Source organism: Oncorhynchus clarkii, chromosome 1 (assembly GCF_045791955.1).
Source record: "Oncorhynchus clarkii lewisi isolate Uvic-CL-2024 chromosome 1, UVic_Ocla_1.0, whole genome shotgun sequence".
Classification (NCBI taxonomy): domain Eukaryota; kingdom Metazoa; phylum Chordata; class Actinopteri; order Salmoniformes; family Salmonidae; genus Oncorhynchus; species Oncorhynchus clarkii.
Genome location: NC_092147.1, coordinates 91,528,386 through 91,552,425, shown reverse-complemented (window position 1 = coordinate 91,552,425; position 24,040 = coordinate 91,528,386). Strand labels below are relative to the sequence as shown.

The following is a 24,040-nucleotide window of genomic DNA, read 5'->3' as shown; positions in this document are numbered from 1 at the left end:
CCAGCCAGTCCAGGCACCATGGCATCCGAGCCAGACCGAGGCTCCTGCGGTGGAGGAATGGGTACAGCGCTCCAAGGAGACCTGGAGGGCCGTCCAGGAATCTCTACAACAAGCGAGTGGACGGCAGAAGAGGAGTGCTGACCGCCACCGCAGTGAGGCCCCCGTGTTTGTACCGGGGGACAGGGTCTGGCGCTCGACCCGAAACCTACCCCTCCGCTTGCCCTGCCGGAAGCTGGGTCCACAGTGTGTAGGGCCCTTTAAAGTCCTGAAGAGAATAAACAAGGTGTGTTATCGATTACAACTCCCTTCCTATTATCGTATTAACCCCTCGTTTCATGTGTCTGTCCTCAGGCCAGTGGTATTTGGTCCCCTGCAGGACCCGTGAGGTGCCGGAGGTCCCTCCCCCCCCCCTCTGGACATCGAGGGGTCCCCGGCGTATACGATCCGGGCCATTCTGGACTCAAGACGCCGGGTGAGGGGCCTGCAGTACCTCGTGGACTGGGAGTGGTACGGTCCGGAGGAGAGGTGCAGGGTACCGGTGGGGGACATCTTGGATCCATCCATGTTGAGGGATTTCCATCGCCTCCATCCGGATCGCCCTGCACCTCGTCCTCCGGGGCGACCTCGAGGTCGGTGTCGGTGCGCTGCGGGAGCCGCGCGTCAGGGGGGGGGGGGTACTGTCACGAGTCCGACCGAGGGTGGCTTCCCTTCCCGGTCGGGTGGCGCTCGGCAGTCGTCTTCACCGGCCTATTAGCTGCCACTGATTGTCTTTCCTCCCCCTCCTTGTATGTTTATTGGTAGCACCTGTTTGTGATGATTTGTTGGGCTTCTTTAGATAGCCGGCCCGCCTGTTTGTTGTGCGGGATTAATCATTGTAACCTTCGGCTCTGTAGTAGAGGAACGTGTTAGTTCCTGGTCGTGCATTTTTCAGTTGTACATTTTTTATTCCCCGTGTTTGGGGCCGTTATTATTGCGAGCACCCTGTTGCGTTGGTGCAATTAAAGAGCACAGCATTGCACTCTCTGTCTCCTGCGTTTGACTCCACACCCACGACACCCGGAGCATTACAATGATCATGGAAGGTGAGGGATCAGCCCAGAACAACACAGCAGGACCTGGTCAATGACCTGAAGGAAGCCTGGACCACAGTCTCAAAGAAAACCATTAGTAACACACTACGCCGTCATAGATTAAAAACCTGCAGCGCACGCAAGGTCCCCATGCTCAAGCCAGCGCATGTCCAGGCTCGTCTGAAGTTTGCCAATGACCATCTGGATGATCCAGAGGAGGAATGGGAGAAGGTCATGTGGTCTGATGAGACAAAAGTAGAGCCTTTTGGTCTAAACTCCACTCGCCGTGTTTGGAGGAAGAAGAAGGATGAGTACAACCCCAAGAACACCATCCCAACCGTGAAGCATGGAGGTGAAAACATCATTCTTTGGGGATGCTTTTCTGCAAAGGGGACAGGACAACTGCACCGTATTGAGGGGAGGATGAATGGGGCCATGTATCGCGAGATCTTGGCCAACAACCTCCTTCCCTCAGTAAAAGCATTGAAGATGGGTCATGGCTGGGTCTTTCAGCATGACAACGACCCGAAACACACAGCCAGGGCAACTAAGGAGTGGCACCGTAAGACGCATCTCAAGGTCCTGGAGTGGCCTAGCCAGTCTCCAGACCTGAACCCAATAGACAATCTTTGGAGGGAGCTGAAAGTCCATATTGTCCAGCGACAGCCCCGAAACCTGAAGGATCTGGAGAAGGTCTGTATGGAGGAGTGGGCCAAAATGCTGCAGTGTGTGCAAATGTGGTCAAGAACTACAGGAAACGTATGATCTCTGTAATTGCAAACAAAGGTTTCTATACCAAATATTAAGTTCTTCTTTTCTGATGTATCAAATACTTATGTCATGCACTAAAATGCAAATTAATTACTTAAAAATAATACAATATGATTTTCTGGATTTTTGTTTTAGATTCCGTCTCTCACAGTTGAAGTGTACCTATGATAAAAAATGACAGACCTCTACATACTTTGTAAGTAGGAAAACCTGCAAAATCGGCAGTGTATCAAATACATGTTCTCCCCACTGTAGGTCTATAACAGTTTGGGTCTAGAATGTCTCCCCCTTTGAAGAGGGGGATGACCGCGGCAGCTTTCCAATCTTTGGGAATCTCAGAAAATACGAAAGAGAGGTTGAATAAGCTGGTAATACGGGTTGCAACAATTTCAAACTGCAGCTCTTTGTTAAGTATCGGAAGTCATTTCAATCGCTGTAGTGGCTGACGTGAATAGGGTTGAGTCATCCACATACATAGACACACTGGCTTTACTCAAACCAGTGACAGGTCGTTAGTAAATATTTTTTAAAGTAAGGGGCCTAGACAGCTGCCCTGGGGAATTCCCTGGGGATTATGTTGGATTATGTTGGAGAGGCTTCCATTAAATAACACCCTCTGTGTTCTGTTAGACAGGTAACTCTTTATCCACAAATTAGCAGGGGGTGTAAAGCCATAACACATACATTTTTCCAGCAGCAGACTATGATCGCTAAATAGTTAGTTAAATAGCTAACTAAATAGCTGTCCGGACTATCTGCATTGACCCCCTTTGCATGAACTCTTTTGACTCATCGCATACGCTGCTACTGCTTATTATCTGTCCTGCTGCCTAGTCACTTTACCACTACTCATATGTACATTCTACCTCAATTACCTCGTACCATTGCAGATAGACTCAGTAATAATACCCGGTGTATATAGCCAAGATATCGTTACTCATTGCGTCTTTATTCCTCATGTTACAATTTTTCTATTAAATTTCCTCTGCATTGTTGGGAAAGGCCCATAAGCATTTTACTGTTAGTCTACATCTGTTATTTACAGTATGCAGCTGTGGGTGTGTCTAAAGGGAGAGGTCCTAGACTCACCTGAGACTGTGGGTGTGTCTAAAGGGAGAGGTCCTAGACTCACCTGAGACTGTGGGTGTGTCTAAAGGGAGAGGTCCTAGACTCACCTGAGACTGTGGGTGTGTCTAAAGGGGATGGTCTTAGACTCACCTGAGACTGTGGGTGTGTCTAAAAGGAGAGGTCCTAGACTCACCTGAGACTGTGGGTGTGTCTAAAGGGAGAGGTCCTAGACTCACCTGAGACTGTGGGTGTGTCTAAAGGGGGTGGTCTTAGACTCACCTGAGACTGTGGGTGTGTCTAAAGGGAGAGGTCCAAGACTCACCTGAGACTGTGGGTGTGTCTAAAGGGAGAGGTCCTAGACTCACCTGAGACTGTGAGTGTGTCTAAAGGGGATGGTCTTAGACTCACCTGAGACTGTGGGTGTGTCTAAAGGGAGAGGTTCTAGACTCACCTGAGACTGTGGGTGTGTCTAAAGGGAGAGGTCCAAGACTCACCTGAGACTGTGGGTGTGTCTAAAGGGAGAGGTCCTAGACTCACCTGAGACTGTGAGTGTGTCTAAAGGGGGTGGTCTTAGACTCACCTGAGACTGTGGGTGTGTCTAAAAGGGGAGGTCCTAGACTCACCTGAGACTGTGGGTGTGTCTAAAGGGGGCGGTCCTAGACTCACCTGAGACTGTGGGTGTGTCTAAAGGGGGAGGTCCTAGACTCACCTGAGACTGTGGGTGTGTCTAAAGGGGGCGGTCCTAGACTCACCTGAGATTGTGCGTTGATGTTAGCTCCGCTGGTCACCAGCTCCTTCACTACATCCACCTGACCAGCCAGAGACGCTATGTGGAGAGCTGTGTTCCCTTTCTGGAAAGACACAGGGAGGGATGAGTGAGTGAGTGAGTGAGTGAGTGAGTGAGTGAGTGAGTGAGTGCGTGAGTGAGTGCGTGAGTGAGCGGTACTGCCGGCTCGGTACTGCCGGCTCTCTGCTCTGATAGACTGAGACAGCATGGTACTGCCGACTCTCTGCTCTGATAGACCCATTAATATAATGGCACAGTTCTCTCAGCTCTCTGCTCTGATGGGCCCAGTAACATGTCACAGCTCTCTATCAGCTCTCTGATAGGCCCATTAATATGATGTCACAGCTCTCTCTAAGCTCTCTGATAGGCCCATTAATATGATGTCACAGCTCTCTCTTAGCTCTCTGATAGGCCCATTAAAACCTCTTGAAACTAGGGGGCGCTATTTTTATTTTTGGAAAAATAACGTTCCCAAAGTAAACCGCCTATTTCTCAGGACCAGATGCTAGAGTATGCATATAATTGACAGCTTAGGATAGAAAACACTCTAAAGTTTCCAAAACTGTACAAATATTGTCTGTGAGTATAACAGAACTGATATTGCAGACGAAATCCTGAGAAAAATCCAATCAGGAAGTGACTCTTATTTTGAAACCCCTGTCTTTCTATGCATCCCTATTGCCCATTGAAAGGGATATCAACCAGATTCCCTTTTCTGTGGCTTCCCTAAGGTGTCTACAGCCTTTAGACGTAGTTTCAGGCCTTTATTTTGAAGAATGAGCGTAAACGACTACATTGCTTAAGTGGCCAGCTGAGGGCTCTCAGAGTGATTCTTGCGTAAAAGACAGAGGTAGTCATTTTTCCTCTCGCTCCTAGTGAAAAGTCAATTGTCCCGGTTGATATATTATCAAATAGATATTTGAAAAACACCTTGGAGATTGATTATAAAAAACGTTTGCCATGTTTCTGTCGATATTATGGATATCACAGCGTTGTCGTGAAATCCGGTGGATTTCTCAACATAACGTGACCAACAAAAGAAGGTATTTTGGGTATAAAAATAATCTTTATGGAACAAAAGGAACATTTGCTGTCTAACTGGGAGTCTCGTCAGTGAAAACATCCGAAGATCATCAAAGGTAAATGGTTAATTTAATTGCTTTTCTGATTTTCATGACCGAGCTTCCTGCTGCTAGCTGGACATAGTGCTATGCTAGGCTATATTTCACTTGTGATTTCATGAATATTAATATTTTCTAGTAATATTTCTTTACCGTTGCGCTATGCTAATTAGTGTAGTTGATGACAATTCTCCCGGATCCGGGATGGGTAGTTCCAATAAATATGATGTCACAGCTCTCTGATAGGCCCATTCATATGATGTCACAGCTTTAACTCAGCTCTCTGATAGGCCAATTAACTGTGTTGTCAACAACATAGACACATTCTACATCCCAAATGGCATCCTATTCTCTATGTAGCGCAATCCCTATAACTCCTCCCTATAGGTGACCTGTCAGACTCCTCCCTCCATCCTCCCTATAGGCTACCAGTCACGCTCCTCCCTATAACTCCTCCCTATAGGTGACCTGTCAGACTCCTCCCTCCATCCTCCCTATAGGCTACCAGTCAGGCTCCTCCCTATAGGCTACCAGTCAGGGCTCCTCCTATCTTATTATCTATCTTCTCAGAGGAGGAGAGGGGCGGGGCTAACCTTAGTTGAGGCGTCCACATTGGCTCCCAGCTTGATGAGTTGTGTGACCACCTCGGCATGGCCCTCTTTAGAGGCCAGATGGAGGGCGTTGAGGCCATTCTACAGCAGGACAGAGAATACAGGGAGATAGAGGTGAACCCAGACACATCAGGAGCTATTGATTCTCAATATCAGAACTAACATTTACCAATAACTCATGTAGCTTAGGGGCTTGGTTTCACTGAGGTGATTTCCAAAGAAAGCTGAGGGAGTTGTCTATCTGACCTGGTTGGGTTAAGGTTAGTGGTCAGAGCTTAGGGGTTAGGGGTCAGAGCTTAAGGCTCATGGTTCAGAGCTTAGTGTTAGAGCGTTTGGCCAGTAACAAAAAGGTTGCTGGATCAAATCCTCGAGCTGATAAGGTTCAAATCTGTCGTTCAGCCCCTGAACAAGGCAGTTAACCCACTGTTCCCCCGTAGGCAGTCATTGTAAATAAGAATTAGTTCTTAACTGACTTGCCTAGTTAAATAAAGGTTACATTTAAAAACATTTTTTAAAGTGGTCAGAGCTTAGGGGTCATGGATAGGGACTGTCTGGGTTAAAGATGTTGATTTCGACCCCCGTCTAAATGGTTAGGGGTCATGGATCATGGTTAGGGACTAACCTGGTTACAGATGTTGATTTCGACCCCAGTCTAGATAGTTAGGTTATAGGGGTCAGGGGTCATAGTTAGGGACAAACCTGGTTACAGATGTTGATTTCGACCCCAGTCTAGATAGTTAGGTTATAGGGGTCAGGGGTCATGGTTAGGGACTAACCTGGTTACAGATGTTGATTTCGACCCCAGTCTAGGTAGTTAGGTTATAGGGGTCAGGGGTCATGGTTAGGGACTAACCTGGTTACAGATGTTGATTTCGACCCCAGTCTAGATAGTTAGGTTATAGGGGTCAGGGGTCATGGTTAGGGACTAACCTGGTTACAGATGTTGATTTCGACCCCAGTCTAGATAGTTAGGTTATAGGGGTCAGGGGTCATGGTTAGGGACAAACCTGGTTACAGATGTTGATTTCGACCCCAGTCTAGATAGTTAGGTTATATGGGTCAGGGGTCATGGTTAGGGACTAACCTGGTTACAGATGTTGATTTTGACCCCAGCCTAGATAGTTAGGTTATAGGGGTCAGGGGTCATGGTTAGGGACTAACCTGGTTACAGATGTTGATTTCGATCCCAGTCTAGATAGTTAGGTTATAGGGGTCAGGGGTCATGGTTAGGGACTAACCTGTTTACAGATGTTGATTTCAACCCCAGTCTAGATAGTTAGGTTATAGGGGTCAGGGGTCATGGTTAGGGACTAACCTGGTTACAGATGTTGATTTCGACCCCAGTCTAGATAGTTAGGTTATATGGGTCATGGTTAGGGACTAACCTGGTTACAGATGTTGATTTCGACCCCAGTCTAGATAGTTAGGTTATAGGGGTCATGGTTAGGGACTAACCTGGTTACAGATGTTGATTTCGACCCCAGTCTAGATAGTTAGGTTATAGGGGTCAGGAGTCATGGTTAGGGACTAACCTGGTTACAGATGTTGATTTCGACCCCAGTCTAGGTAGTTAGGTTATAGGGGTCAGGGGTCATGGTTAGGGACTAACCTGGTTACAGATGTTGATTTCGACCCCAGTCTAGATAGTTAGGTTATAGGGGTCAGGGGTCATGGTTAGGGACTAACCTGGTTACAGATGTTGATTTCGACCCCAGTCTAGATAGTTAGGTTATAGGGGTCAGGGGTCATGGTTAGGGACAAACCTGGTTACAGATGTTGATTTCGACCCCAGTCTAGATAGTTAGGTTATATGGGTCAGGGGTCATGGTTAGGGACTAACCTGGTTACAGATGTTGATTTTGACCCCAGCCTAGATAGTTAGGTTATAGGGGTCAGGGGTCATGGTTAGGGACTAACCTGGTTACAGATGTTGATTTCGATCCCAGTCTAGATAGTTAGGTTATAGGGGTCAGGGGTCATGGTTAGGGACTAACCTGTTTACAGATGTTGATTTCAACCCCAGTCTAGATAGTTAGGTTATAGGGGTCAGGGGTCATGGTTAGGGACTAACCTGGTTACAGATGTTGATTTCGACCCCAGTCTAGATAGTTAGGTTATATGGGTCATGGGTCATGGTTAGGGACTAACCTGGTTACAGATGTTGATTTCGACCCCAGTCTAGATAGTTAGGTTATAGGGGTCATGGTTAGGGACTAACCTGGTTACAGATGTTGATTTCGACCCCAGTCTAGATAGTTAGGTTATAGGGGTCAGGAGTCATGGTTAGGGACTAACCTGGTTACAGATGTTGATTTCGACCCCAGTCTAGATAGTTAGGTTATAGGGTTCAGGGGTCATGGTTAGGAACTAACCTGGTTACAGATGTTGATTTCGACCCCAGTCTAAATAGTTAGGTTATAGGGGTCAGGGGTCATGGTTAGGGACTAACCTGGTTACAGATGTTGATTTCGACCCCAGTCTTCAGGTAATCCAAAGCCTTCTCTAGGTTCCCTGCCCGGGCTGCTCTCAAGTAACTGGCATTACTGTCAATCTGTAACACAGAGATCACCTAGGTTATGATCTACACTGACTGGACAAAACATTAGTACCCATGTATACTGCAGTCAAACACACACACACACACACACACACACACACACACACACACACACACACACACACACACACACACACACACACACACACACACACACACACACACACACACACACACACACACACACACACACGACACACACACACATCACACATAACACACACACAGTCCACACATAACACACAATGGTCCCACGACAGTTAGTACATCATGTATAACAGACAGTAGTCCTTGCATAACATACAATGGTCCCTGCTGATCAACAGACAGTAGTTCCTGGTCAACCGACAGTAGTCCCTGATCAACAGACAGTAGTCCCTGATTAACAACCAGTACTCCCTGCTGATCAACAGACAGTAAGTAGTCCCTGATTAACAGGCAATAGTCCCTGATTAACAGACAGTACTCCCTGATTAACAGGCAGTAGTCCCTGATTAACAGGCAGTAGTCCCTGATTAACAGGCAGTAGTCCCTGATTAACAGGCAGTAGTCCCTGATTAACAGGCAGTAGTCCCTGCCTATCAACAGACAGTAGTCTCTGATTAACAGACAGTAGTCCCTGATTAACAGACAGTAGTCCCTGATTAACAGGCAGTAGTCCCTGCTGATTAACAGACAGTAGTCCCTGATTAACAAACAGTAGTCCCCGATTAACAGACAGTACTCCCTGCCTGATTAACAGGCAGTAGTCCCTGCTGATTAACAGACAGTAGTCCCTGATCAACAGACAGTAGTTCCTGATCAACAGACAGGAGTCCCTGATCAACAGACAGTAAGTAGTTCCTGCTTATCAACAGACAGTAGTCCCTGATTAACAGGCATTAGTCCCTGCTGATTAACAGGCAGTAGTCCCTGATTAACAGGCATTAGTCCCTGCTGATTAACAGGCATTAGTCCCTGCTGATTAACAGACAGTAGTCCCTGCTGATTAACAGACAGTAGTCCCTGCTGATTAACAGACAGTAGTCCCTGCTGATTAACAGACAGTAGTCCCTGCTGATTAACAGACAGTAGTCCCTGCTGATTAACAGACAGTAGTCGCTGATTAACATGCAGTAGTCCCTGCTGATTAACAGACAGTAGTCGCTGATTAACATGCAGTAGTCCCTGCTGATTAACAGGCAGTAGTCCCTGTTGATTAACAGACAGTAGTCCCTGTTGATTAACAGACAGTAGTCCCTGCTGATTAACATACATTAGTCCCTGCTGATTAACACAGTAGTCCCTGATTAACAGACAGTAGTCCCTGATTAACAGACAGTAGTCCCTGTTGATTAACATACAGTAGTCCCTGCTGATTAACATAGTAGTCCCTGATTAACAGGCAGTTGTTCTTGCTGATCAACATACATTAGTCCCTGCTGATTAACACAGTAGTCCCTGATTAACAGACAGTAGTCCCTGATTAACAGACAGTAGTCTCTGCTGATTAACAGACAGTACTCCCTGATTAACATACAGTAGTCCCTAATGATTAACAGACGGTAGTCCCTGATTAACAGGCAGTAGTCCCTGCTGATTAACAGGCAGTAGTCCCTGCTGATTAACAGACAGTAGTCCCTGCTGATTAACAGACAGTAGTCGCTGATTAACAGACAGTAGTCCCTGATTAACAGACAGTAGTCCCTGATTAACAGACAGTAGTCCCTGCTGATTAACAGGCAGTAGTCCCTGATTAACAGGCAGTAGTCCCTGCTGATTAACAGATTAACAGGCAGTAGTCCTGATTAAAAGACAGTAGTCTCCGGTGATTAACAGACAGTAGATTAACACAGTAGTCCCTGCTGATTAACACAGTAGTCCCTGCTGATTAACAGGCAGTAGTCTGATTAACCAGTAGTCCCTGCTGATTAACAGACAGTAGTCTGATTAACAGGCAGTAGTCCCTGATTAACAGACAGTAGTCCCTGATTAAAAGACAGTAGTCCCTGATTAACAGGCAGTAGTCCCTGCTGATTAACAGACAGTAGTCCCTGATTAACAGGCAGTAGTCCCTGCTGATTAACAGGCAGTAGTCCCTGCTGATTAACAGGCAGTAGTCCCTGCTGATTAACAGGCAGTAGTCCCTGATTAACAGGCATTAGTCCCTGCTGATTAACAGGCAGTAGTCTCCGGTGATTAACCTAGTCCCTGATTAACAGGCAGTACTGATTAAAAGACAGTAGTCCCTAGTCCCTGATTAACAGACAGTAGTCCCTGATTAACAGACAGTAGTCCCTGATTAACAGGCAGTAGTCCCTGCTGATTAACAGGCAGTAGTCCCTGATTAACAGACAGTAGTTCCTGCTGCTGTTATACAGTACCTCGGCTACCTGCCAGGGAGACAGACAGAGAAAGACAGATGCCATGCCAACATTATAGCTGGCCCTGTGCACTGTTTGTCTGATAGATAGGCTATATGATTAGCATTGTGCAGATACAGCAGATTACTGAGTGTTGTTATGGAGAATATCAGTAATATCTGGGCTATAAACAGACAGTAATATCTGGGCTGTAAACAGACAGTAATATCTGGGCTGTAAACAGACAGTAATATCTGGGCTGTAAACAGACAGTAATATCTGGGCTGTAAACAGACAGTAATATCTGGGCTGTAAACAGTAATATCTGGGCTGTAAACAGACAGTAATATCTGGGCTGTAAACAGTAATATCTGGGCTGTAAACAGTAATATCTGGGCTGTAAACAGTCATATCTGGGCTGTTAACAGACAGTAATATCTGGGCTGTAAACAGACAGTAATATCTGGCCTGTAAACAGACAGTAATATCTGGGCTGTAAACAGTAATATCTGGGCTGTAAACAGATAGTAATATCTGGGCTGTAAACAGACAGTAATATCTGGGTTGTAAACAGTAATATCTGGACTGTAAACAGTAATATCTGGGCTGTAAACAGACAGTAATATCTGGGCTGTAAACAGTAATATCTGGGCTGTAAATAGACAGTAATATCTGGGCTGTAGACAGTAATATCTGGGCTGTAAACAGTAATATCTGGGCTGTAAACAGTAATATCTGGGCTGTAAACAATAATATCTGTGCTGTAAACAGTAATATCTGGCCTGTAAACAGACAGTAATATCTGGGCTGTAAACAGTAATATCTGGGCTGTAAACAGACAGTAATATCTGGGCTGTAAACAGATGGTAATATCTGGGCTGTAAACAGACAGTAATATCTGGGCTGTAAACAGATGGTAATATCTGGGCTGTAAACAGATGGTAATATCTGGGCTGTAAACAGACAGTAATATCTGGGCTGTAAACATACAGTAATATCTGGGCTGTAAACAGTAATATCTGGGCTGTAAACAGACAGTAATATCTGGGCTGTAAACAGACAGTAATATCTGGGCTGTAAACAGTAATATCTGGGCTGTAAACAGACAGTAATATCTGGGCTGTAAACAGACAGTAATATCTGGGCTGTAAACAGATGGTAATATCTGGGCTGTAAACAGATGGTAATATCTGGGCTGTAAACAGACAGTAATATCTGGGCTGTAAACAGACAGTAATATCTGGGCTGTAAACAGTAATATCTGGGCTGTAAACAGACAGTAATATCTGGGCTGTAAACAGACAGTAATATCTGGGCTGTAAACAGTAATATCTGGGCTGTAAACAGTAATATCTGGGCTGTAAACAGATGGTAATATCTGGGCTGTAAACAGATGGTAATATCTGGGCTGTAAACAGACAGTAATATCTGGGCTGTAAACAGACAGTAATATCTGGGCTGTAAACAGTAATATCTGGGCTGTAAACAGACAGTAATATCTGGGCTGTAAACAGTAATATCTGGGCTGTAAACAGACAGTAATATCTGGGCTGTAAACAGTAATATCTGGGCTGTAAACAGACAGTAATATCTGGGCTGTAAACAGTAATATCTGGGCTGTAAACAGTAATATCTGGGCTGTAAACAGTAATATCTGGCCTGTAAACAGACAGTAATATCTGGGCTGTAAACAGTAATATATGGGCTGTAAACAGACAGTAATATCTGGCCTGTAAACAGACAGTAATATCTGGCCTGTAAACAGACAGTATATCTGGCCTGTAAACAGACAGTAATATCTGGCCTGTAAACAGACAGTAATATCTGGGCTGTAAACAGTAATATCTGGCCTGTAAACAGACAGTAATATCTGGCCTGTAAACAGTAATATCTGGCCTGTAAACAGACAGTAATATCTGGCCTGTAAACAGATAGTAATATCTGGGCTGAAAGGTGTGTCTCTTTGATCTGATCTTGGTGCAGTGCCGTAGTGTAGTAAAGATTTCTGATCCTGACACACCCTAGTCACACAAACACACACACACACACCACACACATCACAGGCAGCAGGCAGTCTGCACACACATGCCCCCCCACTGCCTGAGCGTCTGCAGTCTGAAGCTGATGGCTGATAAATATAGCTGAGACCCCAGAATGCTTCATGAGATTACACAGCACAAACTAGAGGAGGTTACTGTCTCTGTATAATGTTAAACTAGAGGAGGTTACTGTCTCTGTAGAATGTTAAACTAGAGGAGGTTACTGTCTCTGTATAATGTTAAACTAGAGGAGGTTACTGTCTCTGTAGAATGTTAAACTAGAGGAGGTTACTGTCTCTGTAGTATGTTAAGGTTACTAGTATGTTAAACTAGAGGTTATTGTCTCTGTAAAATGTTAAACTAGAGGAGGTTAATGTCTCTGTAGAATGTTAAACTAGAGGAGGTTACTGTCTCTGTAGAATGTTAAAGTTGAGGAGGTTGTCTGTAGAATGTTAAACTAGAGGAGGTTACTGTCTCTGTAGAATGTTAAACTAGAGGAGGTTACTGTCTCTGTAAAATGTTAAACTAGAGGAGGTTACTGTCTCTGTAGAATGTTAAACTAGAGGAGGTTACTGTCTCTGTAGAATGTTAAAGTTGAGGAGGTTGTCTGTAGAATGTTACTTGAGGAGGTTGTCTGTAGAATGTATGCTCCTTGGGTAATCCCCCCCGTCTTTGTCTAATGGTATTCTCCTTGGGTCCTCCCTCCTCACAGGGCTGTCTCTGAGGTCAATCTGTTTAACACCTGTTCTTTCTAGAACAAACAGTGTGATGTGGAGATATGTAGAGCCTCCCTGGAGAAATAATCCCACAGCATCTGTCTCCCCGCCAAAGACTTCTCAAGAAAAAAGATGCCGCATTTCACAATCTACCACAGACTATGTTCCTTTCATGGAATACTCCAACAAGAAACAGACAGTCGATGAAGCTCAACATCTCCTGCCATGTGGAGCGGTCCTGGAGCACCAAGTCTGGGACCAAAATGCTCCAAGCCATTAGACTGATGAACAGCTTCTACCCCCAAGCCATTAGACTGATGAACAGCTTCTACCCCCAAGCCATTAGAGTGATGAACAGCTTCTATCCCCAAGCCATCAGACTGCTGAACAGCTTCTACCCCCAAGCAATAAGACTGCTGTACAGCTTCTACCCCCAAGCCATTAGACTGCTGAACAGCTTCTACCCCCAAGCCATACGACTGCTGAACAGATTCTACCCCCAAGCCATTAGACTGCTGAACAGCTTCTACCCCCAAGCCATCAGACTGCTGAACAGCTTCTACCCCCAAGCCATTAGACTGATGAACAGCTTCTACCCCCAAGCCATTAGACTGCTGAACAGCTTCTACCCCCAAGCCATTAGACTGCTGAACAGCTTCTACCCCCAAGCCATTAGACTGATGAACAGCTTCTACCCCCAAGCCATAAGACTGCTGAACAGCTTCTACCCCCAAGCCATTAGATTGATGAACAGCTTCTACCCCCAAGGCATTAGAGTGATGAACAGCTTCTACCCCCAAGCCATTAGACTGATGAACAGCTTCTACCCCCAAGCCATCAGACTGCTGAACAGCTTCTACCCCCAAGCCATTAGAGTGATGAACAGCTTCTACCCCCAAGCCATTAGACCGCTGAACAGCTTCTACCCCCAAGCCATTAGAGTGATGAACAGCTTCTACCCCCAAGCCATCAGACTGCTGAACAGCTTCTACCCCCAAGCCATCAGACTGATGAACAGCTTCTACCCCCAAGCCATCAGACTGCTGAACAGCTTCTACCCCCAAGCAATTAGACTGCTGAACAGCTTCTATCCCCAAGCCATTAGACTGCTGAACAGCTTCTATCCCCAAGCCAGACTGCTGAACAGCTTCTACCCCCAAGCCATTAGACTGCTGAACAGCTTGTACCCCCACTCATCAGACTGCTGAACAGCTTCTATCCCCAAGCCATCAGACAGCTGAACAGCTTCTACCCCCAAGCCATCAGACTGCTGAACAGCTTCTATCCCCAAGCCATCAGACTGCTGAACAGCTTCTATCCCCAACCCATCAGACTGCTGAACAGCTTCTACCCCCAAGCCATTAGACTGCTGAACAGCTTCTACCCCCAAGCCATCAGACTGCTGAACAGCTTCTATCCCCAAGACATCAGACTGCTGAACAGCTTCTACCCCCAAGTCATTAGACTGCTGAACAGCTTCTACCCCCAAGCCATCAGACTGCTGAACAGCTTCTATCCCCAAGCCATCAGACTGCTGAACAGCTTCTATCCCCAAGCCATTAGACTGCTGAACAGCTTCTACCCCCAAGTCATTAGACTGCTGAACAAGCCATCAGACTGCTGAACAGCTTCTACCCCCAAGTCATTAGACTGCTGAACAGCTTCTATCCCCATTAACTGCCATTAGACTGCTGAACAGCTTCTATCAAGTCATTAGACTGCTGAACAGCCATCAGACTGCTGAACTGCTGAACAGCTTCTACCCCCAAGTCATTAGACTGCAGCTCATTAGACTGCTGAACAGCTTCTATCCCCAAGCCATTAGACTGCTGAACAGCTTCTATCCCCAAGCCATCAGACTGCTGAACAGCTTCTACCCCCAAGTCATTAGACTGCTGAACAGCTTCTATCCCCAAGCCATTAGACTGCTGAACAGCTTCTATCCCCAAGCCATTAGACTGCTGAACAGCTTCTATCCATTAGACTGCACCCCCAAGCCATTAGACTGCTGAACAGCTTCTATCCCCAAGCCATCAGACTGCTGAACAGCTTCTATCCCCAAGCCATTAGACTGCTGAACAGCTTCTATCCCCAAGCCATCAGACTGCTGAACACACTTCCACACTCTTCATCTGCTGCTGCTACTCTGTTTATTTTATATCCTGATTGCCACTTTTACCCCGACCCACATGATCATACTGTATTACCTCAATTACCTCAACTACCTGGTGCCCCTGCACATTGACTCTGTACTGGTACTTTCTGTATATAGCCATGTTATTCCCTGGTACTTCCTGTATATAGCCATGTTATTACCTGGTACTTCCTGTATATTGCCATGTTATTACCTGGTACTTCCTGTATATAGCCATGTTATTACCTGGTACTTCCTGTATATAGCCATGTTATTACCTGATACTTCCATTATATAGCCATGTCATTACCTGATACTTCCTGTATATTGCCATGTTATTACCTGGTACTTCCTGTATATAGCCATGTTATTACCTGGTACTTCCTGTATATAGCCATGTTATTACCTGATACTTCCTGTATATAGCCATGTTATTACCTGATACTTCCTGTATATAGCCATGTTATTACCTGATACTTCCTGTATATTGCCATGTTATTACCTGATACTTCCTGTATATAGCCATGTTATTACCTGATACTTCCTGTATATAGCCATGTTATTACCTGATACTTCCTGTATATAGCCATGTTATTACCTGGTACTTCCTGTATATAGCCATGTTATTACCTGATACTTCCTGTATATAGCCATGTTATTACCTGATACTTCCTGTATATAGCCATGTTATTACCTGGTACTTCCTGTATATAGCCATGTTATTACCTGATACTTCCTGTATATAGCCATGTTATTACCTGATACTTCCTGTATATAGCCATGTTATTACCTGATACTTCCTGTATATAGCCATGTTATTACCTGATACTTCCTGTATATAGCCATGTTATTACCTGGTACTTCCTGTATATAGCCATGTTATTACCTGATACTTCCTGTATATAGCCATGTTATTACCTGATACTTCCTGTATATAGCCATGTTATTACCTGATACTTCCTGTATATTGCCATGTTATTACCTGGTACTTCCTGTATATAGCCATGTTATTACCTGGTACTTCCTGTATATAGCCATGTTATTACCTGATACTTCCTGTATATAGCCATGTTATTACCTGATACTTCCTGTATATAGCCATGTTATTACCTGATACTTCCTGTATATAGCCATGTTATTACCTGATACTTCCTGTATATAGCCATGTTATTACCTGATACTTCCTGTATATTGCCATGTTATTACCTGGTACTTCCTGTATATAGCCATGTTATTACCTGGTACTTCCTGTATATAGCCATGTTATTACCTGGTACTTCCTGTCTATAGCCATGTTATTACCTGGTACTTCCTGTATATAACCATGTTATTACCTGGTACTCCTGTATATAGCCATGTTATTACCTGGTACTTCCTGTATATAGCCATGTTATTACCTGGTACTTCCTGTATATAGCCATGGTATTACCTGGTACTTCCTGTATATAGCCATGTTATTACCTGATACTTCCTGTATATAGCCATGTTATTACCTGATACTTCCTGTATATAGCCATGTTATTACCTGATACTTCCTGTATATAGCCATGTTATTACCTGGTACTTCCTGTATATAGCCATGTTATTACCTGGTACTTCCTGTATATAGCCATGTTATTACCTGATACTTCCTGTATATAGCCATGTTATTAGCCATGGTACTTCCTGTATATAGCCATGTTATTACCTGATACTTCCTGTATATAGCCATGTTATTACCTGATACTTCCTGTATATAGCCATGTTATTACCTGATACTTCCTGTATATAGCCATGTTATTACCTGATACTTCCTGTATATAGCCATGTTATTACCTGATACTTCCTGTATATTGCCATGTTATTACCTGATACTTCCTGTATATAGCCATGTTATTACCTGATACTTCCTGTATATAGCCATGTTATTACCTGATACTTCCTGTATATAGCCTCATAATTGTTTTTATTGTGTTTCTATTTCCTTTTTTATTTAGAAAATATTTGTCTTACTTTTAAACTCTTCACAGAAGGGAACCGGATTGTAAGAAAGCATTTCACTGTAAAGTCTACAACTGTTGTATTCGGCGCATGTGACCAATAACATTTGAGTGATGTGATCTATTATGACTGTTTGCAATGCATCTGGTCAGTGTGGCCTCTGGTTGTTCTAGACAACGGTCTTCATTACATACCGAGACCCAAGCATGCAGCTGGTCTGGCAGTGTTGTCCTGGTTACCAGTATAGTACAGCATCATGACAGGGGTTGGGCTCTCTGAGGGGACTTTACAGTTACTAGAGCCAAGCATGCAGCTGGTCTGGCAGTGTTGTCCTGGTTACCAGTATAGTACAGCATCATGACAGGGGTTGGGCTCTCTGAGGGGACTTTACAGTTACTAGAGCCAAGCATGCAGCTGGTCTGGCAGTGTTGTCCTGGTTACCAGTACAGTACAGCATCATGACAGGGGTTCTGTGTGGGGCTCTCTGTGCTGTTTCTCCGCAACTGATACAATGGAGGAAACATGTGTCTGAAAAGCCCAAGGTGGTAAACTGCTGTAAACACTAAAGCTTCATCCTGAAAAGCATGAACCCTACCGATTCAGCGGGTAGCTAGAGAATAATGAGATCAGAACACATAAAGCATGGACCCTAACGTTTCAGCAGGTAGCTAGAGAATAATGAGATCAGACCACATAAAACATGGACCCTAACGATTCAGCGGGTAGATAGAGGATAATGAGATCAGACCACATAAAGCATGGACCCTACCGATTCAGCAGGTAGCTAGAGAATAATGAGATCAGAACACATAAAGCATGTTATCATACCATACAGTAGATGGTCAGCATATCAACAGACATCAGCCATCAGACTGGGAAGTGAAGCCCCAAATGGCACCCTATTCCCTTTATAGTGCACTACTAACCCATAGGACTCTGGTCAGAAGTAGTGCACTACTATCCCATAGGACTCTGGTCAGAAGTAGTGCACTACGTACCCAAAGGACTCTGGTCAGAAGTAGTGCACTACTAACCCATAGGACTCTGGTCAGAAGTAGTGCACTATGTAGGAAACGTACATTCTGCCTGGTAATCAAACTGTGAAAACAGGAAGTTAACTACTATGACTGGGTCTGTGAGAAGGTCAGCTGATGTTCTGTTCGTGAGAACTACCAGGAACGACCCTAACCCTACCTACCAGGAACGACAATAACCCTAACTACCAGGAACGACCCTAACCCTACCTACCAGGAACGACCCTAACCCTAACTACCAGGAACGACCCTAACCCTAACTACCAGGAACTAAATTACTATTATTTAACTGTCCAACTCTCTCCAATCTCCCTCCCACTGTAGTCAGGTGATATACACCTCTCTCCAAACTCCCACTGTAGTCAGGTGAAATACACCTCTCTCCAATCTCCCACTGTAGTCAGGTGATATACACCTCTCTCCAATCTCCCTCCCACTGTAGTCAGGTGATATACACCTCTCTCCAATCTCCCACTGTAGTCAGGTGATATACACCTCTCTTCAATCTCCCTCCCACTGTAGTCAGGTGATATACACCTCTCTTCAATCTCCCTCCCACTGTAGTCAGGTGATATACACCTCTCTCCAATCTCCCTCCCACTGTAGTCAGGTGATATACACCTCTCTCCAATCTCCCACTGTAGTCAGGTGATATACACCTCTCTCCAATATCCCTCCCACTGTAGTCAGGTGATATACACCTCTCTCCAATCTCCCACTGTAGTCAGGTGATATACACCTCTCTCCAATCTCCCTCCCACTGTAGTCAGGTAATATACACCTCTCTTCAATCTCCCACTGTAGTCAGGTGATATACACCTCTCTCCAATCTCCCTCCCACTGTAGCCATGTGATATACACCTCTCTCCAATCTCCCAATGTAGTCAGGTGATATACACCTCTCTCCAATCTCCCACTGTAGTCAGGTGATATACACCTCTCTCCAATCTCCCACTGTAGTCAGGTGATATACACCTCCCTCCAATATCCCACTGTAGTCAGGTGATATACACCTCTCTCCAATCTCCCTACCACTGTAGTCAGGTGATATACACCTCTCTCCAATCTCCCTCCCACTGTAGTCAGGTGATATACACCTCTCTCCAATCTCCCACTGTAGTCAGGTGATATACACCTCTCTCCAATCTCCCACTGTAGTCAGGTGATATACACCTCTCTCCAATCTCCCACTGTAGTCAGGTGATATACACCTCTCTCCAAACTCCCACTGTAGTCAGGTGATATACACCTCTCTCCAATCTCCCTCCCACTGTAGTCAGGTGATATACACCTCTCTTCAATCTCCCACTGTAGTCAGGTGATATACACCTCTCTCAAATCTCCCTCCCACTGTAGCCATGTGATATACACCTCTCTCCAATCTCCCACTGTAGTCAGGTGATATACACCTCTCTCCAATCTCCCTCCCACTGTAGTCAGGTGATATACACCTCTCTCCAATCTCCCACTGTAGTCAGGTGATATACACCTCTCTCCAATCTCCCACTGTAGTTAGGTGATATACACCTCTCTCCAATCTCCCTCCCACTGTAGTCAGGTGATATACACCTTGCTCCAATCTCCCTCCCACTGTAGTCAGGTGATATACACCTCTCTCCAATCTCCCTCCCACTGTAGTCAGGTGATATACACCTCTCTCCAATCTCCCTCCCACTGTAGTCAGGTGATATACACCTCTCTCCAATCTCCCACTGTAGTCAGGTTATATACACCTCTCTCCAATCTCCCACTGTAGTCAGGTGATATACACCTCTCTCCAATCTCCCTCCCACTGTAGTCAGGTGATATACACCTCTCTCCAATCTCCCACTGTAGTCAGGTGATATACACCTCTCTCCAATCTCCCACTGTAGTCAGGTGATATACACCTCTCTCCAATCTCCCTCCCACTGTAGTCAGGTGATATACACCTCTCTCCAATCTCCCTCCCACTGTAGTCAGGTGATATACACCTCTCTCCAATCTCCCTCCCACTGTAGTCAGGTGATATACACCTCTCTCCAATCTCCCACTGTAGTCAGGTGATATTCACCTCCCTCCAATCTCCCACTGTAGTCAGGTGATATACACCTCTCTCCAATCTCCCACTGTAGTCAGGTGATATACACCTCTCTCCAATCTCCCACTGTAGTCAGGTGATATACACCTCTCTCCAATCTCTGACTGTAGTCAGGTGATATACCCCTCTCTCCAATCTCCCTCCCACTGTAGTCAGGTGATATACACCTCTCTTCAATCTCCCACTGTAGTCAGGTGATATACCCCTCTCTCCAATCTCCCTCCCACTGTAGTCAGGTGATATACACCTCTCTTCAATCTCCCACTGTAGTCAGGTGATATACACCTCTCTCCAATCTCCCTCCCAGTGTAACCATGTGATATACACCTCTCTCCAATCTCCCACTGTAGTCAGGTGATATACACCTCTCTCCAATCTCCCACTGTAGTCAGGTGATATACACCTCTCTCCAATCTCCCACTGTAGTCAGGTGATATACACCTCTCTCCAATCTCCCTCCCACTGTAGTCAGGTGATATACACCTCTCTCCAATCTCCCTCCCACTGTAGTCAGGTGATATACACCTCTCTTCAATCTCCCACTGTAGTCAGGTGATATACACCTCTCTCAAATCTCCCTCCCACTGTAGCCATGTGATATCCACCTCTCTCCAATCTCCCACTGTAGTCAGGTGATATACACCTCTCTCCAATCTCCCACTGTAGTCAGGTGATATACACCTCTCTCCAATCTCCCACTGTAGTCAGGTGATATACACCTCTCTCCAATCTCCCACTGTAGTCAGGTGATATACACCTCTCTCCAATCTCCCACTGTAGTCAGGTGATATACACCTCTCTCCAAACTCCCACTGTAGTCAGGTGATATACACCTCTCTCCAATCTCCCTCCCACTGTAGTCAGGTGATATACACCTCTCTTCAATCTCCCACTGTAGTCAGGTGATATACACCTCTCTCAAATCTCCCTCCCACTGTAGCCATGTGATATACACCTCTCTCCAATCTCCCACTGTAGTCAGGTGATATACACCTCTCTCCAATCTCCCTCCCACTGTAGTCAGGTGATATACACCTCTCTCCAATCTCCCACTGTAGTCAGGTGATATACACCTCTCTCCAATCTCCCACTGTAGTTAGGTGATATACACCTCTCTCCAATCTCCCTCCCACTGTAGTCAGGTGATATACACCTCTCTCCAATCTCCCTCCCACTGTAGTCAGGTGATATACACCTCTCTCCAATCTCCCTCCCACTGTAGTCAGGTGATATACACCTCTCTCCAATCTCCCACTGTAGTCAGGTTATATACACCTCTCTCCAATCTCCCACTGTAGTCAGGTGATATACACCTCTCTCCAATCTCCCTCCCACTGTAGTCAGGTGATATACACCTCTCTCCAATCTCCCTCCCACTGTAGTCAGGTGATATACACCTCTCTCCAATCTCCCACTGTAGTCAGGTGATATACACCTCTCTCCAATCTCCCTCCCACTGTAGTCAGGTGATATACACCTCTCTCCAATCTCCCTCCCACTGTAGTCAGGTGATATACACCTCTCTCCAATCTCCCTCCCACTGTAGTCAGGTGATATACACCTCTCTCCAATCTCCCACTGTAGTCAGGTGATATTCACCTCCCTCCAATCTCCCACTGTAGTCAGGTGATATACACCTCTCTCCAATCTCCCACTGTAGTCAGGTGATATACACCTCTCTCCAATCTCCCACTGTAGTCAGGTGATATACACCTCTCTCCAATCTCTGACTGTAGTCAGGTGATATACCCCTCTCTCCAATCTCCCTCCCACTGTAGTCAGGTGATATACACCTCTCTTCAATCTCCCACTGTAGTCAGGTGATATACCCCTCTCTCCAATCTCCCTCCCACTGTAGTCAGGTGATATACACCTCTCTTCAATCTCCCACTGTAGTCAGGTGATATACACCTCTCTCCAATCTCCCTCCCACTGTAACCATGTGATATACACCTCTCTCCAATCTCCCACTGTAGTCAGGTGATATACACCTCTCTCCAATCTCCCACTGTAGTCAGGTGATATACACCTCTCTCCAATCTCCCACTGTAGTCAGGTGATATACACCTCTCTCCAATCTCCCTCCCACTGTAGTCAGGTGATATACACCTCTCTCCAATCTCCCTCCCACTGTAGTCAGGTGATATACACCTCTCTTCAATCTCCCACTGTAGTCAGGTGATATACACCTCTCTCAAATCTCCCTCCCACTGTAGCCATGTGATATACATCTCTCTCCAATCTCCCACTGTAGTCAGGTGATATACACCTCTCTCCAATCTCCCTCCCACTGTAGTCAGGTGATATACACCTCTCTCCAATCTCCCTCCCACTGTAGTCAGGTGATATACACCTCTCTCCAATCTCCCTCCCACTGTAGTCAGGTTATATACACCTCTCTCCAATCTCCCTCCCACTGTAGTCAGGTTATATACACCTCTCTCCAATCTCCCACTGTAGTCAGGTGATATACACCTCTCTCCAATCTCCCTCCCACTGTAGTCAGGTGATATACACCTCTCTTCAATCTCCCACTGTAGTCAGGTGATATACACCTCTCTCCAATCTCCCACTGTAGTCAGGTGATATACACCTCTCTCCAATCTCTGACTGTAGTCAGGTGATATACACCTCTCTCCAATCTCCCTCCCACTGTAGTCAGGTGATATACACCTCTCTTCAATCTCCCACTGTAGTCAGGTGATATACCCCTCTCTCCAATCTCCCTCCCACTGTAGTCAGGTGATATACACCTCTCTCCAATCTCCCACTGTAGTCAGGTGATATACACCTCTCTCCAATCTCCCTCCCACTGTAACCATGTGATATACACCTCTCTCCAATCTCCCACTGTAGTCAGGTGATATACACCTCTCTCCAATCTCCCACTGTAGTCAGGTGATATACACCTCTCTCCAATCTCCCTCCCACTGTAGTCAGGTGATATACACCTCTCTCCAATCTCCCTCCCACTGCAGTCAGGTGATATACACCTCTCTTCAATCTCCCACTGTAGTCAGGTGATATACACCTCTCTCAAATCTCCCTCCCACTGTAGCCATGTGATATACACCTCTCTCCAATCTCCCACTGTAGTCAGGTGATATACACCTCTCTCCAATCTCCCACTGTAGTCAGGTGATATACACCTCTCTCCAATCTCCCACTGTAGTCAGGTGATATACACCTCTCTCCAATCTCCCACTGTAGTCAGGTGATATACATATTAATATCTACTACAGTAACATCCCTATTCATATCTACTACAGTAACATCCCTGTTAATATCTACTACAGTAACATCCCTATTCATATCTAATACAGTAACATCCCTATTCATATCTACTACAGTAACATCCCTGTTAATGTTCATATCTACTACAGTAACATCCCTGTTCATATCTACTACAGTAACATCGCTATTAATATCTACTACAGTAACATCCCTATTAATATCTACTACAGTAACATCCCTGTTCATATCTACTACAGTGACATCCCTGTTAATGTTCATATCTACTACAGTAACATCCCTGTTCATATCTACTACAGTGACATCCCTGTTAATGTTCATATCTACTACAGTCACATCCCTATTAATGTTCATATCTACTACAGTAACATCCCTATTCATATCTACTACAGTAACATCCCTATTAATATCTACTACAGTAACATCCCTGTTCATATCTACTACAGTAACATCCCTGTTAATGTTCATATCTACTACA

General features: G+C 45.3%; 1 protein-coding gene across 1 annotated transcript in view; it reads right to left on the bottom strand.

Annotated features, from left to right (window-relative positions):
* LOC139413898 (ankyrin-3-like) overlaps nt 1-24,040 on the bottom strand; it is a 198,555-nt gene that overhangs the window by 173,162 nt on the left and 1,353 nt on the right. Inside the window, exons 3-5 of the mRNA XM_071161745.1 lie at nt 7,878-7,979; nt 5,411-5,509; nt 3,662-3,760 (exon numbers count right to left, since the gene is read on the bottom strand). Coding sequence (XP_071017846.1) covers nt 3,662-3,760; nt 5,411-5,509; nt 7,878-7,979 — 300 coding nt within the window. The remainder of the gene's footprint in view (nt 1-3,661; nt 3,761-5,410; nt 5,510-7,877; nt 7,980-24,040) is intronic.